The 15,794-nt window shown below is 32.6% G+C and overlaps 1 protein-coding gene across 2 annotated transcripts in view; it reads left to right on the top strand.

The window, feature by feature from the left end:
* Teh1 (tipE homolog 1 phospholipid transfer protein) overlaps positions 1-15,334 on the top strand; it is a 197,920-nt gene extending 182,586 nt beyond the window's left edge. For both annotated transcript variants that reach the window (XM_074126471.1, XM_074126470.1), the window contains one exon: positions 6,460-15,334. In XM_074126471.1, the coding sequence (XP_073982572.1) occupies positions 6,460-6,526 (67 nt within the window). In that variant the 3' untranslated portion in view covers positions 6,527-15,334. The remainder of the gene's footprint in view (positions 1-6,459) is intronic.
* The last annotated feature ends 460 nt before the right edge of the window (positions 15,335-15,794 follow it).

Here is a 15,794-nt window from a genome sequence, read left to right as displayed (position 1 = left end):
CAATTGGACAATATCTTTGCCGTGGCACGCACGTTTATTGTATCCCCCCCGACCGGTTTTGGACTTCCGTTCATTTTCAGAGGTTGATTAAATAGTTTAGTGTACAGATTTTGCCTTCACTTCCGTTTCCGTTTCGCATTACCCTTGCTGGGTCGTAAAAGAGGTTCCATTTCTTCTTCTTCTCGCACTTCGTCCGCTTCATTCCCTTGTTCCTTTAGTTCATCAACAGATGTGAAGCCCTGACAAAAAAAAAAAAATATTTTATGTAGTTCTCGAGCAGTTTGACGCTGAATATTTTCTTCAACATTAAAGTAAAGTAAAGTAATCGCCTATTTTTTCAGGCGGGGCTTAACGTCCAACTACCGAATTAGGTGTCGTGGACGGAGGCGACTAGCAAACATGCTTTACTGTAAACTTTTATTAACCATTAAGTAAAATCCAAGACCTAGACCAGGGGAATCGAACCCTCTAAACCAACAATACATCTTAGCATTGCGGGTCTAGCCTATAACCGCCAAACATACTTTACTGTAAATTTCTTTTATTAACCACATTAAATAAAATCCAAGACCTAGACCAGGGGAATCGAACCCACTAAACCAACAATACATCTTAGCATTGCGGGTCTAGCCTATAACCGCTCGACTACCGTGGCGCCTCTTTCTTCAACATGAATTACCATATTTAAGTCATGAAAGAGTTTCGCACCGAATTTTTTTCTGATTTCAATACTCTATTAAGATTGATCAATGAAATTCTAAATTAATTCATTAGTTTCCATTTGTTCTAGAGTCAAATTAAGTTGATACGAAAAAGTTCCATTAAGCTTTTTTTAAACATCATTGACGACGCTCTGAATATTGTTTAAGCCAAAAATGAGTTCCCAACCAATACGGCTGAAATCAGGCTCTATAAAGCTTAGCCAATACCAGAGCGGCGTAATGTTCGCTGTTTTTTCTCCAGTCCATTCTGTATACTTCCTGTTCTGGCCTCCACTGATGCTCTCGCCGGATGATTAATGCTGCAACTGCCAAACACACCCCCCTATACTCCACCCCTCATCGCAAGTACTTCTAATGATTGATGAAGTTTACTTTTCAATCATCTCACCGCAGTTTCTGTAGATGGCTTTTCTAATCTTTGCCAGAAAAGTGTTGCTATCGTGTAGATTTTTCCAAATTAACCATTTTAACCGGGAATGTATTTAAAATTGGAAGGAAACTTTTACGAGTTTGTGGCATGTGAACTGTTTAAAGCGGTTCTTGAATTTAAATTCATACCACCGCTATCTTAACTGCTTTTTAAGCATTGCTGTCTTCTCTTCAACTGTTTTGCCTCTTCTGCTTCTTTGTTCGCATTGTTCATGAGAGGTGCTGCGAAAAAATTGCATTATACAGTTTAAAAAAAAAAATCATTACAAACTAGGCAGGTGAAAATTGCCCCAGTGATTGTCTTGAACAGTTTGACACACTAAATGTGTTCAACATTAACTACATAGTGGACATCATGTCCCTTGAGTGCAACCTACCCCCCGCACCTGTGTGACATCATGCTATAGCCCTACTACATTCATGCAATAATACAATCAGGGACCTTTGGGGGAGCCAATCATTCACACGTTTAGTCTGGTTTAAGTTTACTATTTAGACCTCGTTCTACTTTTCTACCTCTACTTATCGATTTTTGAAAAAAAAAAATGATGTGATCGTACTACTTAAGAATAGAATAGAAAGCCCCACGGCTTATTGTGCCTCAAGAGACTTATTGTGCCAGCCCCTTCTTAGTTCTAGTAAGCGAACCCTCCCCTCCTAAAGAGGTTGGAGGACTTTCCCTACTAGTTCTTTTTGCGCTACTATCTCCTTAGGTCTCAGCGTTCCAAAGGTTTCATAGGGCAAACGCTCGATTGCAACAGGTGAGAGGCCGTTTCCTTCTCTACCTGTCATAATCTGCACAACGGTTCCCATCTGATAAGCCCAACCTTGTGCAGATGCTTCCTAAACCCACCGTGCCCCGTGAATAGGCCTGTAATCAGAGTAATCTCTATTTCTGCCCAAACACAGGGTCTCTTCGGTTCTTTGTTTACACAGCCAAGGCAAGCAATAGTCTTGCTGTGTTTAACCCCCAGGACACATCACCTAGTTCTTTTCACGCTCCCTCCAGATCCAATCTCTGAGAGCTGCACGAACCGAACCCCTGGTGATCCCCAGGACAGGCTCCGGGCCGATGAAAGGAGTGTTAGATCCATTCCTGGCCAGATGATCAGCTTTCTCATTCCCTTCAATCCCCCCACATGACCCGGCACTCATTCCAGCCGAACTTTGTTGTACCGAGTCAGTATTTCTAGGGCTTTTCTACATTCCCAGAATTCTGAAGGATACAAGAGCCTTCAGTGCAGCCTGGCTAGATGCAGATCTCCCTATTTCTAGGTTCCATCCGCAGGTTTTCCTCAGCACATATTTTTAATCGCTACTTATGAATAGTGGGGACATAATAAATTATATTGTTCTAAGAACCTAAGCCAATAAGAATTACACGGAGCTGCTGCAGTTTTTACAACTGACTAACAGCAGCTTAGGTTCCATTTAGTCTGAACCTATCCAAAATATTGCCTTTGTAAGACCTGCACTTGTGGCAGTTTCCCTCTCAAGTGATTACTATTGAATAGTTCTAGGTAACCGAAGTTTTTCGGCAAACTCCGGGAGTTGTCGAAGAAATTAGGCGCTTTATAATCACACCCGTCATTTTGAACTGGAAAAATTTATTAAATTTAAATGCTATATTATAAAGGACCAACGGTTATCTCCTTCAAATGTAATTCATATCATTTTATTCTAGTATAACATTTGCTTTTAAATTTGAGAAGTTTTACTGATATAAAGTTGAAGCCAATCCAAATAAAATAACCTCGCTACGCTTCTTTTAACAGCTGATACTAGGATAAATAATTTGTGGAATAACCTACTTTCCTACACGCTCTGGAGTGCGCCACAGTAACCTAGCGGTTATAGGCTAGACCCGCAAAGCTAAGATGTTGGTTTAGTGGGTTCGATTCCCCTGGTCTCTAGGCCTTGGATTTTATTTAATGGTTAATATGAGAAATTTATAGTAAAGTAGGTTAGGCGGTTATAGGCTAAACCCGCAAAGCTAAGATGTATTGTTGGTTTAGTGGGTCGACTCCCGGTCTTAGGCCTTGGATTTTATTTAATGGTTAATAAAAGAAATTTACAGTAAAGTATGTATGCTAGTCGCTCCGTCCACGACGCCTAATTGGTAGTTGGACGTTAAGCCCCGCCTGAAAAAATAGGCGATTACTTTACTTTTTTACACGCTCTGGAAGGGAAGAACTGGGAAACCATTTACTTGAATATATGAATAAAGATGGCGATGATTTAAAGAAGAATGAGCTCTTTCAAACTTCTTTTCACTCAGGATATTTTGAAGCAGGTTGGTCGGTGTAGTAAGATGGAGGAGGCTTTGCCAGTCAAACTTAGTTGTTATTTACAACGTAAACTTTAGCTAGTGAGCCAGAATGCCTTCTCTCTTGAAGAGATGGACGACAAGAACAAGAGAGAGAGAAACCTCCTACCTTCTTGGAGTGACGCAGATCGGTCGCCACGAATAGTCCAGGGGTAATGTCCTGGAGTTTCTATGATTATCAGAGATGTACGTCGTACAAACAAGAAAACAAAAAAAATAGGTTATAAATTTCGGCTTTAGTTGAAAAACCCACGCTTCTCATAAATATTGCCATTTTAGTGGAACTCTCCACCCTCTGCAACCACGCCGAACAATAGTAAAACAAACAGTCTAGCCAACTTCTGAAAATAATATTAAACCACACTTGATTTTTTGGGAAAACTATGAACAAATTTAGTTCGAACGTTTATGACTTTTTTCGCGTTATTAAAAATCAAATAATTATTACTTCCGTTTTTTTTTTTTATTTTTGTTTTCTTTTTTTTTTTATTGGCTTTCGCCATACAGCCAGCATCGTCTAGGTGCTTATCACTAGAATATCACTCACTCTCCATTCTTACTTATAACTACATTCGCTTCACGCATTCATCCCTCTACTATATACAACTATTTACATACAAACTTACAACTAATGGATGGATCAGTACTCTATATTCCTGCCTTCCTTACAGCTTCACCGAAATTAAAATCACCGTAATCCTTCTCTAATCATTTTCTTCCATTCATTCTAATTCGGCTATAGCTTTTAAATACATTCATATTTCATTGCTAGCTCTGCTATCGACTTAAGCACATATATGTTGGTGGAGAATATAATGTCTTCGTAGCGAAATGGTGCATCTAAATACCTGTATATGTCGTCAAACATTCGTTTCCTTTCTACCACATAACGTGGACATATCATTATTACATGTTTGAAATCCTCCTCCTCATTGCAATCTACGCAAAGAGGAGAGGACCTTTTTGTTGATCCTGTGTAGATACGATCCTCAGCCTGCTTACTGTCGTAACAACCCATTTATTAGTGACAGTTTCCTTAAACCATGGTTGTCTAGGTTTCCGTTTTCTTCTCTTTCAAATCTACATAATTCTCAGAAATGTTTTTTTTTATTATTTCAAGAGATTTCAGGAAATGTCCTCTCATTTCCGTAGAAGAACTCAATTTCGAAAATCAATATATCCCAAAAAAAATTTATTATAAATTATATTCTATCAGCCAATCAATTTGGAGCATCGATAAGCTTAAATTTAATTTATGAAATATTCATTAGCGAGCGAGTTAATTTGATGGTTGCATAAATAACTAATCATTAAGCTGGTAATACAATTTACAAGTCAAACGTTTGAGGCCTGCTATTGGCAGGCCGGTGGCCTACCATTTACATAATCATGGTTTTGTGTCCGTTACTCTGTAAGTTATGGTTTATATTACCTTCAACCTCCGGCCAATCCGCCCCCCCCCAATCCGCCAAGTTGCTATAATTACTGTTGCGGTTGGCCCACCTCCTACTCTTCACGTCCAATATAGCAATTAAACTACCAGCTGGCCGGATGGAGCTCAGTAAAGTTCACTTAATATTATGTTTGTTTTTCCCTTCCGTTTTCTTCACCCCCCTCCACCAACAATTTAATCGTGGACACTCCAAAATCCACAGCTGATCCTTTCATCAAACGAATGTTGTTTTGTGATGAACAGAAACTAACTGGCATAATCCAGATTGCCATGGTGACAGTAATGATGATGTGGCACGTGAGGCTTGTATCTTTTTTTTACATTGTTATGTTTCCAGTTCGCAAAATCTTGTTACATTATTATTAAATGTCAACTACAAAGTAGGTGTCGTGATCGGCGGCTATTGGCATTCTTTACTATAAATTTCCCATAACCATTAAATAAAATCCAAGGCCTAGACCAGGGAATTGAACCTACTAAATCAACAATACATCTCAGCTTTGCGGGTCTAGCCTACAACCGCCTAACATACTTTACTACAAATTTCTCATATTAACCATTAAATAAAATCCAAGGCCTAGACCAGGGGAATCGAACCCACTAAACCAACAATACATCTTATCTTAGCGGGTATAGCCTATAACCGCCTAACATACTTTACTACAAATTTCTCATATTAACCATTAAATAAAATACAAGACCTAGACCAGGAGAATCGAACCCACTAAACCAACAATACATCTTAGCTTTGCGGGTCTAGCCTATAACCGCCTAACATACTTTACTACAAATTTCTCATATTAACCATTAAATAAAATCCAAGGCCTAGACCAGGGGAATCGAACCCACTAAACCAACAATACATCTTAGCTTAGCGGGTATAGCCTATAACCACCTAACATACTTTACTGCAAATTTCTCATATTAACCATTAAATAAAATACAAGACCTAGACCAGGAGAATCGAACCCACTAAACCAACAATACATCTTAGCTTTGCGGGTCTAGCCTATAACCGCCTAACATACTTTACTACAAATTTCTCATATTAACCATTAAATAAAATCCAAGGCCTAGACCAGGGGAATCGAACCCACTAAACCAACAATACATCTTAGCTTAGCGGGTATAGCCTATAACCACCTAACATACTTTACTACAAATTTCTCATATTAACCATTAAATAAAATACAAGACCTAGACCAGGAGAATCGAACCCACTAAACCAACAATACATCTTAGCTTTGTGGGTCTAGCCTATAACCGCCTAACATTCTTTACTATAAATTTCTCATATTAACCATTAAATAAAATACAAGACCTAGACCAGGAGAATCGAACCCACTAAACCAACAATACATCTTAGCTTTGCGGGTCTAGTCTCTTAACCGCTCGGCTACCGTGGCGCCTTGTTTTCCTTTTTAAGAACTCCACATTTACTTCCAATAAATACATTTTTCAGTACTTTATTATTATTTTTTTTTTTTTTTCATCTTACTAATCTCTTTTTCTATTCTTTCCTGTTGCAGTGACTGTTCAATAAGCACACGAGTGGAAAGGATGCAATCACAAGCGGACGTTAGCCGGCCACTCTGACATAGGGAGGAAACTGTGGACAGCCATTTGATGGTTACTTCACAGTCAAGTGATCTTTAGCAGAAAATTGGCGAATCCTTGCCAACTCTGATGTCGAATTGAAAAGAAAGGACGTTAATAAGAAGACGTTGAATTCAGAATTTCTTTCCAAAAAAAAAAGAAGTAGGGTATTTATAAAGAAAAAAAAATTAACAAAATCTTTGGAAGACAATAGAGTAAAAGTTGAGGATTCGAAATTATAAATAAGATTCAAAATGTTGAACATGGATTTCGCTTGTTCCAAGAATGTGAAGTTGACCATCGAAGAAACATATGATGACCACTTATCCCCAAAATACCCAAAGCATCCAAAAAAAAAACCAAATCATATTTTCCCATTAAAATTATTTGAAACAAGTTTGTTTTAACTTAAAACCAAAATACTCTTGAACAGTGTTGCCAGATATTCGACTGAACCAAAAAAAAAAAAATACTAAAATTTCCCTATTCATTCATAACCATTTTCGCCCCTCCTCAAAAAAACCTAATCATTATTATAATTATTAATTTTTTAAGTATAGAATTATTAGCCACACAATAAAACAAGGAATTGAATGCATTTCTTTAAATAAATTAAAGAAAGAAATCCTTTAAAAATAGAGATAGGATTAACAAAAAAAAAGATGTTCCAATTATTAGGACCTAGAAATGATTCATTTGGTTTGAAAAGACTTGTAATTAGTACAAATCGCGTGAGCAGATGAAGAAGCTGGCACGGAACAACTAGGGGAACCGATTCAACTGGGAGAAAATCGTCATTTGTCCTGCACTTGCCCAAAAACTCTTCAAAACTGGACTGATCCTCTCAGCAGAGAAAGTAGATCGCCTTGAATACGGACGGGAAACTCTACAAACATTCTTCAATTGAGTAAATGAAGTTAATTTATCGAGAAGATCTAAGAACAGGAAGTTGGTGTACCAAAACTACAAGGAGCAGCTGATAAATAGTGAAGAACACATCCGCTATGGTAAACCTTGAAGGTCCAACATAGATCCGTTCGTAGATCCGTCTAGATTGATTGTAAAGCTGTAGTAGCCGCCAATAGGGATTTCGGCCGGTAAGAGATTCGTTGAAGATCATCAAGGGTTGTAGCCGCTACGAGAAGCGAGGAGTGTGGAAGGCCGCCTAGCCTGGAGTATGGCAGGAAAAGATTTTAGAAGGAAATGGCTGCCAAAACACTGGCGATGATACTTTCTATGGATAAAACTGTAACAGGTTTAATCGCCCAATTAAAATTAAAAATCTAAAATTCACGACCCGATATCGCCACGCCCTTCAGAACAACCCTGTATAATAATTCGGAAAATTCTAGATGTTTTCAGATCGAATGAATGAACCATTCATAATATCCTTTTTAATATTATTTAATTATTTTTTTTTTTTCTAAATCAACACGCTTAGGGAAATCTTTAATCAATTAAAAAAAAAATAATAATCTCGAACTATATTTATGTGTTTTAGATAGTTTAGGTGAAAAACTATAAAAATGTTTAAAATTTTAAGAAAATAAACTTTAAAAAAATAAATAAATAAAAATAAAAACAAATCAATGAAAATGCTTTAAAATAATTTTATAAAAGAAAATTTTGTAATGAAAAATAATTATTACAAAGCACTTATATAAATAAATTAAAAAAATAGGAAAGAAAATTTACAAGGGAAGGGGGATGTAAAACAAAATAAATATGGAATCAAACCACTTGTGGCTATGTCTATTATCTAAAAACCTATTAAATATTGCTTGCCAAAAAATAAAATAAAATAAATTGGTGTGTGTATGCCAAACTTTTGGCAACACTCATATCACTTGCTAAATTTACAAATATTAGTAATCAACACCACATTTTTCCAAAAATTTACAAAAAAGAAAAAAGAAAACTAAATAAAATTTTAAATTGACCTAAATATCTCTTCATTGTTTTTTTAATAATCATTTATTTTTCAACACATTAGTCACACAAAATTCTAATCAAAAAAAATAATAATAATTTTTTAACAATATTATATAATCAAAAAAATTTTATATTAATCAAAAAAAAATTTTTATGAAAACACACTGCCAGCTGATTATATTTTGCACATATTTTATCATGAAAAATATAAAAACAATCAAAAAAAAAAATTAAAAAAGAAATACATAATCAAAAATGAAAAATTAAAAAATTTATATTTATAAAAATTAAATTAAATAGGGAATTAAAATCAATTTAAAAAAAAAACTAATGGCGAAACATTTTGCTTTGATTATTAAACTTTTATGAGAGAATTTTTTGTTTTCTCGCGTGAGATTTCCTGTTACCGTAAAAAACGGAAGTACTTCGTCTCAATTAATGGGAATGCATGAATTATTACTTTCCTATAAGGGAAAGTGCAGTCACTATGCTGCTGCCAACTAAAATGCTGTAAAGTAACGTACAGTTAATTAAAAAGAAAAATTGAGACTTAACTCTTAAGACAGCTCTATCCGCCCCACCTAATTAACCCCATTGAAAAGCTGGACTTCTTCTGAGCTCACCCAGTGTGTAACATCCTCTACCGATTTTCTAGAGAATGGACAAAGTAACCTGGACACAAAAAAAAACATCGATTAGTAGAGGTTATAAAATCGATATAACCTATTCAGAATTGTTTTCATTCTTTTCTTTTTTTTTTTTTTTTGTTTGTGTGTTTTAAGAACCAATAACTTTTAACAAAAATTAATCGATTAAAATTATCGATTCTTAATAATCAAAGCAAAATCAACTATTCGCCATTACTAAATATTTAGTAAATATTAAAATCAAAACACGGCTGGCCAATCAATCAAAATTTATTAAACACATTTGTGAGAGAAAAGTGGAAAATATTTTTTAATATTTGGCACAAAAAAAAAAATCGATTCCATTTTTAAAAAAAAAAATCGATAAAAACAAAAAAAGATCGTAGAATAATATAAAATCAAAAGAAGCAAGCAAATTTAGTTTTATAAAAAAAATTAAATTAATAATTTTTGTAAAAATATTCTTTGGGAATAATAAATAATTAAAAAAGATTTTGTATTTAAAAAAATTAATAATAATGAATACAGTTATTAAAAAAAAAAGAATAAAAAGGACATTATATAATAAATAATAAATTGAATAGTTGATGGTAGAAAGTCAGCTGAAGATTTAAGCCCACACAATATTGTGGAACAGTGTAAACTCCTGGAATTTAGGAGCCATCTTTGTACGTCATATCTGACGATATTGTTTTTTAAATAATTTATTAGTTTAATAATTATTTCATGATTTTTTGTTTTTAATTTTTAAAAAAAGCAAAAATAAATTAAGGTATCATTTAAAAAAAAAAAATTATTGTTTTAAATTACATTGTGTCAAAGGCTAAAGGTCAATTTAATGAAATTAAATATTGTTTAAAAAATTAATTGAATATTTGTTATTTAAATTAATATTATTGGAGTTTCTTATTATCAATGTTTTTTAGTCGAGAGGATGACCTAAGTAGTAATATTAATTTAAATGGATTTAATCTTTGTCGAAGTCATTGGTGCTTCTTAGTTGGACAAGACAATCTCTTCAATTGAAAGAAGATCTCTGTGATCTGGTCCGCAGGAGTTGTTGGTGCGAATGTCTTCTTGAACTTGTTTGAATATCACCTAATGGCGGAGAAATAGACTCCTCTCTTTCCTTTTAGTTCAGAACCTGCTTTCATGGTTCCTTTGAAATTATGTCGATCCAGCGCACAGCTGTGGACGAACGCGTACTGCATTATCTTAAGGAAAAGCTCATGAAGTTGTCGATAAAACTTGACTGTCTAGGCGTCAAGATAGAGGATAGATGACAGTAGGATGACCCTTTTATTTCCAAGGACATCTCTCACTCTCCTAGTTAGAATCCCTGTTCTGGGCACAGCGCCTTACATCAGATGAGATGATGGACGGAAACCCACTGACTGGATCATTCGTCTACCAAGGACGAATGAATTGATTCCGAAATTCATCTAAAATCGTCTTAACTACGCAATGAGAAAGACAAAAATTGACGATAGGTTTAGGGGGGTGACCCTTCCCACCAATTTTAACGCTGATTTCCTTCTCTAAAGAGGACCGGACAATAGATTAGATAAACGGAAGTAACATATCAAGAAATTTAAGCGAAGGGATTAGCCGAGCGGTTAGCGATTACTGGGTTTCAACGTGAAGATCCTGGATTCGAATCCATCTGAAGGCCCTTAGATTTATCTCTTTCTAGGAGCCTCTTATAAGCTCGCCAACAAGAAGCTGACAGTACACTGAATAAACCACCGACCGCCTAAGAAACTTGACGAAAACAAATTGACGCAATGTAATTTAAATTAATAATTTAAATTCAAACCTAAAACAATAAAAATTGTTTTAAAACAATAAATGCGACAAACAACGTCGAACTTCCAAATGAGATCTTCCTTAATTTTTTCCTAAATATATTACTTTTTTGAAGCTATAATAGTTTTTTTTTAATTTATAAAAAAAGGAGAGAACAATATTAAACAGTAATAAAAATGAAAACAGAGAATTAAATTGTTTTGTTCAAAAATAATTTACGATAGCAAAATTTTTTGTCTCGATTTATTTATCGATTTAGCCTTCGATATCATTTAGGGGAAAAAATTACGAATATTTATTTAATTGCAAAAAAAAATTATTACAAAAGAAAACTTTGAATATTAAGTATGCTTATGTGCTTGATTAATAACTTTAAGTAAAAACTAAATTATAAATATAAAAAACAATATATAACTATATATTTTATACTAGAATTTGTAAATATACAACCTTATACATACTATAAATACCAATATATTTATACAATATAAATATTAAAGTATAAAACAAAAAAAAATCATTAAATGTATAAATATATATATACACAAAAATAAAATAAAATAAAAATTTGAACATGGTACATTCTGATGAATAGAGGATATTATTAGTTGTGTGGATATCAAAGTCAGTTATAACCAAACAAATAACCTTCTTTTTCTTTTTTTAGAAAAAAGGAATAGGTTATAATTAATATTGCATGAGATAGAATGTACTGTGGATGTGACAATATTATTTGTTTGTGCTTTTTTAAAAAGTCTAGAACTTAGTGCATTGTGGTTGAAAACATGAGTAATTATTTAATAAAATACCATACAATTTATATAAATATACATATACAATTACTTAATCGATAAATAGCGAAATATCGATTGAAGAGAAAAATATTTTAGTTGATATATGATAAAAAAAAATATATATATATAAGTATATATGTAAGAATTTTTTTTTATATCTGGTTAATGCAGAAAATATTTATTGGGGTAAGAAAAGTCGATAGTTGGGCTGCAGTATCTTGGGTTTATAATGGGTATCCTCGAAAAAAGAGAACTCTAAGAAATTTGTAACCAGTGAGAGGAGAACGTCACTTCCGGCATTTTAATGAAACCGTTGAAGTTTTTGGACAGACCGAGCAAATGTCCTTCTTCTTTTTTTCCTTTCAATGCAAAAAGGGCTTTCAATGCCAAAATACATTGGACAAGAAGGTACGCTAGTATGTAACGCCCTTATCCAGTGAAGAAATAGTGCTGCTTGTGGTGAGTCTAAGGAAACTGGGCCGCCATTATGTGAAGGATTTGTAGCGCTTTGTGCAAGAACTAGATTCCTTGTCTTCCTTGAGGTGGTGAAGATTTCCCTTTCTTGAAATTGCTTTTTACGTCTCTGGTAAATTTCTCCGAAGTCCTTAGGGGATACCATGTGTCCTGGGTTTAACTCGCTCACTAGAATCACTAAGTTGCATGGTAATCTGTAATGCTCCAGATATCTGCTAGTTGGATGGATTTCCAAACAAACACCCTAATGTCCGTTCAACAAGTGAGGAGAGCTGGACCGGAGTACAATGGACAGTATTTGGAAATCAGAAAACGAGATTAGGGAAAACGGATACTGAATCTCAGTAGCGCGTAGCCCAGGAGACGGTGTAAGGTGACGTCTGTGTGTTTGAGCAGCTGTTGGTCGACGGACCCTTCTCACCAAATTAAAGGGGTTCTAAACAACAAAACGGTTTTTACGAATTAGTAATTTCGTTTATCCGTTACTAATTTGGAATTTTTTGTTTATATCCATTACTAAAAAATATTTTAATGGTAAAGAAAGATCGGCTGCGATCGGTAAAGTTCGGAAAACTGACCGATTTTGCTTGAGACCCATAGTTTTGTTCATTTGTTTGTTTTAAATTTCATTAACAAATGACTCAATCAACAATTTAGACAAGAAACAAAGTTAAATTGGCACTTTCATGAAATTAACCAGATATTATTGTATTGCTATATAAATATATGCGAGAAAAAAAATAAAATAGGAAACTATAAATGTATAAATAATTTGTATAAATGGATTAATTATGTACATTAGAATGTATGTTTTGTATGCATGCGAGAGTTATTGATTATTGTGAAATATCATCAAAATAATTAATCAAATCAAAATTGTTAATTCTTTTGATGATCTCATCATACATGACATCAAAAATAATAAATAAATAAAATAAAATTGCTCAATTTAAATATGGGAGCTGTTGGTATATAAAAATATATACATTATTTTATAGAATTCTATGTGTGTTAAATCTATAAAAATATGTTTTTGCCATTTTGTGAAAAACAAAACAAAAGAAAAGAGTCAATGGATTGATTGATTGATTGAACACAATCAATTGTGTTAGTTCGTTTATTGTGTTTATTCGAACAATTAGTTCGTTTTGTTTTTTATCAAAATATTGTTTCAGAATTTTGTAACCAAATTTTATGTTAGAAAGGTTCCTAGAATATTAAAAAAATTAATAGTAATTTAAACATCTTTTAATTGGATTAAATTTTCTTTAAGTTGAAGGAAATGAATAGAAATTAGGAAAATTTTGCGGCCTACAATTTTTTCTTCTTATTACAACGATTTATCCATGTAAAAAATGAAAATCAGAGAAAATTATCATTGTTTTTTTTTTGGGCTAATTTTCATTTCATTTTCCTTTTTAGTTCCAATAATTTTTACCAAGGTTTATAGAATTACAGTACAGATCGATTTCTTTCAATTATTCTCCGCGATAAATACAATCGAAAAGATCGATAAATACAATCGAAAAGATCGATAAATACAACCGAAAAGATCGATAAATACACAAAAAGAAATCTTAAGTTGGCAATTCTCGGTCTAAAAATTTTAAACTTTGACCTTTTTACTAAATGTTAATTCGCGCTTTTATTTTAAGGAAAATTTGAAGCTTCTTTTGTTTCAATAGAAATTAACTAGTGATTTTAAATTTTAAATTAATTAAAAGACATGATAGGGTAGTCTAAAAGTACAGGTAGAAGATAACCAGGTATTTTGTGAGTGATGTCAACATTTTAACAATTTCCAGTTTTGGTAGTTAGTAGTCGTGTTTCTAGTTTCATATTATCTGCAAAAAAGGAAGGAATTTGTTGCTTGACAGGACTAAGTCTTGGCCATTTTGTAAAGGAAGACAAATGTTACAAGTAGACAAACTGCGTAATAATAACATTACTTTAAGATTTGTCTAAGCAGAACGGACATTATACACCGCTGAGTTTTGACAAAAACTAGATAATAAATCATATAACTACTTACATTTTATAATTGCGCCAATCCTGTGCTAGCTAAAGTTGTGCTAAAACATAACGTTTGTGCTATCCACCCATATGTTGTTAAAACGCCAAAGCCTGCTGGATTAAGGCATTCTATTAGGAGGTTATTTAGGTTAACCCAAAAACCTGGCTACCAAAAGTCCTTAATTTCATTGAAAACTATGTTTTAATGAAGGGTTTTCTTTTTTTTCCAAGACAACACTGTTTAGCCAGAAAAAATCCTAGAATTTTTTGGTGAGCTTCTAGGCAGGACATCTTTCTTCTCTAAATATCTACCAAAGTACCTGTTTCTAAAATTAGGTTTTTCCTCAGCGGTTGGCCGCCCGAAATAAGCAAAGCTGTTCTAAATTACAGATTCTGCTCCAAGTTATTTAATGAATATATAGAACCAATTTGATGAACATTGAATAAAAATTCCATGTCTAAAAAAAAAATTACAGTAAAATGATAGAAATCATGTCAGTTTACTTTGTTTTTGTACTTAATTTTTTTTTTTAAATGCAATTACTGTTCTCTAAGTAAATTATAACCTGACAAAACAATCAGCTGATCTTAATTATTTAATTAACAGCTGTTCATAGCTACGTATTCAAATAAATCTTGGCAAAATATATAATATGTGAATCTATTTTCATTTAGTGTACATTATTTATTAATAAATATATATATATATTTTTTTTTTTGGTTACAGGTTTACGAAAAAAATAAATCTTATTTTAATAAAGTATATCTGTATAATAAATCCATTATTATTTATTTGAGAAAAAATAAATAATTTAAAAAAACGAACTTTTTTGTGTGAATCAAAATTTAAAAAAAAAATATCCAAAAAAGTTACAAAAAAAAAGCCTATATTGTATATTTTTGTTAAAATTAATATTTAAAAAAAAAATTAATAAATAAAATGTTTAATATGTATAAAAAAAAATATTAATAAATATTATTATTAATAATTGGATTCGAAGTGGGCTGATAGTTGAACCACGGGGCTGTACATTGTTATGTTTTTCTACAGTTATAGTTATTTATATAAAGAAAGAAATTAACTGTTATTGAAGGCTGGCCCTTCAATAACTGGATAGTTAACCAAAAAAAAGAAAAATAAATTTACCATTTTGTTCTTTTTTTTAAAAAAATGCTTTATAAAAATTAATTATATATAATAAATATATATTATACATTAAAAAATATTATATATATTTGAAGGGAGGTACGGAATCAAAAATAATATTTAAATGATGCTACTAGGGGAATGAAGGGAATATTTTTAAGGTTAACCAAGGGTTATTATTATTATTTTTTTTTTAATAAAGGATATTTATTTTTTAAAATAACGAGTGATGTTGAAATGAAATCTATGAACTCTTAGAAGGGTTTCATTGGTGAATTATGATTTTTTTTGTTTTATATTGTTTTTTAATTTATTAATTGTTGGCCATATTTAATTAAATTGTACATAAAATAAAGAAAAATTCTATGGTAATTGTTGTTTTAGGTTTGTTGCTGTTTCCTTCCTTCTTACTGACGAGAAAACTGAAGCTTATAATGTTTTATACACAGGTTTTT

This window comes from Rhodnius prolixus, unplaced genomic scaffold (genome assembly GCF_049639745.1).
Source record: "Rhodnius prolixus isolate KJV_2025 unplaced genomic scaffold, Rpr scaffold_3, whole genome shotgun sequence".
Classification (NCBI taxonomy): domain Eukaryota; kingdom Metazoa; phylum Arthropoda; class Insecta; order Hemiptera; family Reduviidae; genus Rhodnius; species Rhodnius prolixus.
Note: the sequence above shows the minus strand (reverse complement) of the source record. Positions and strands in the feature narration are given on the sequence as shown.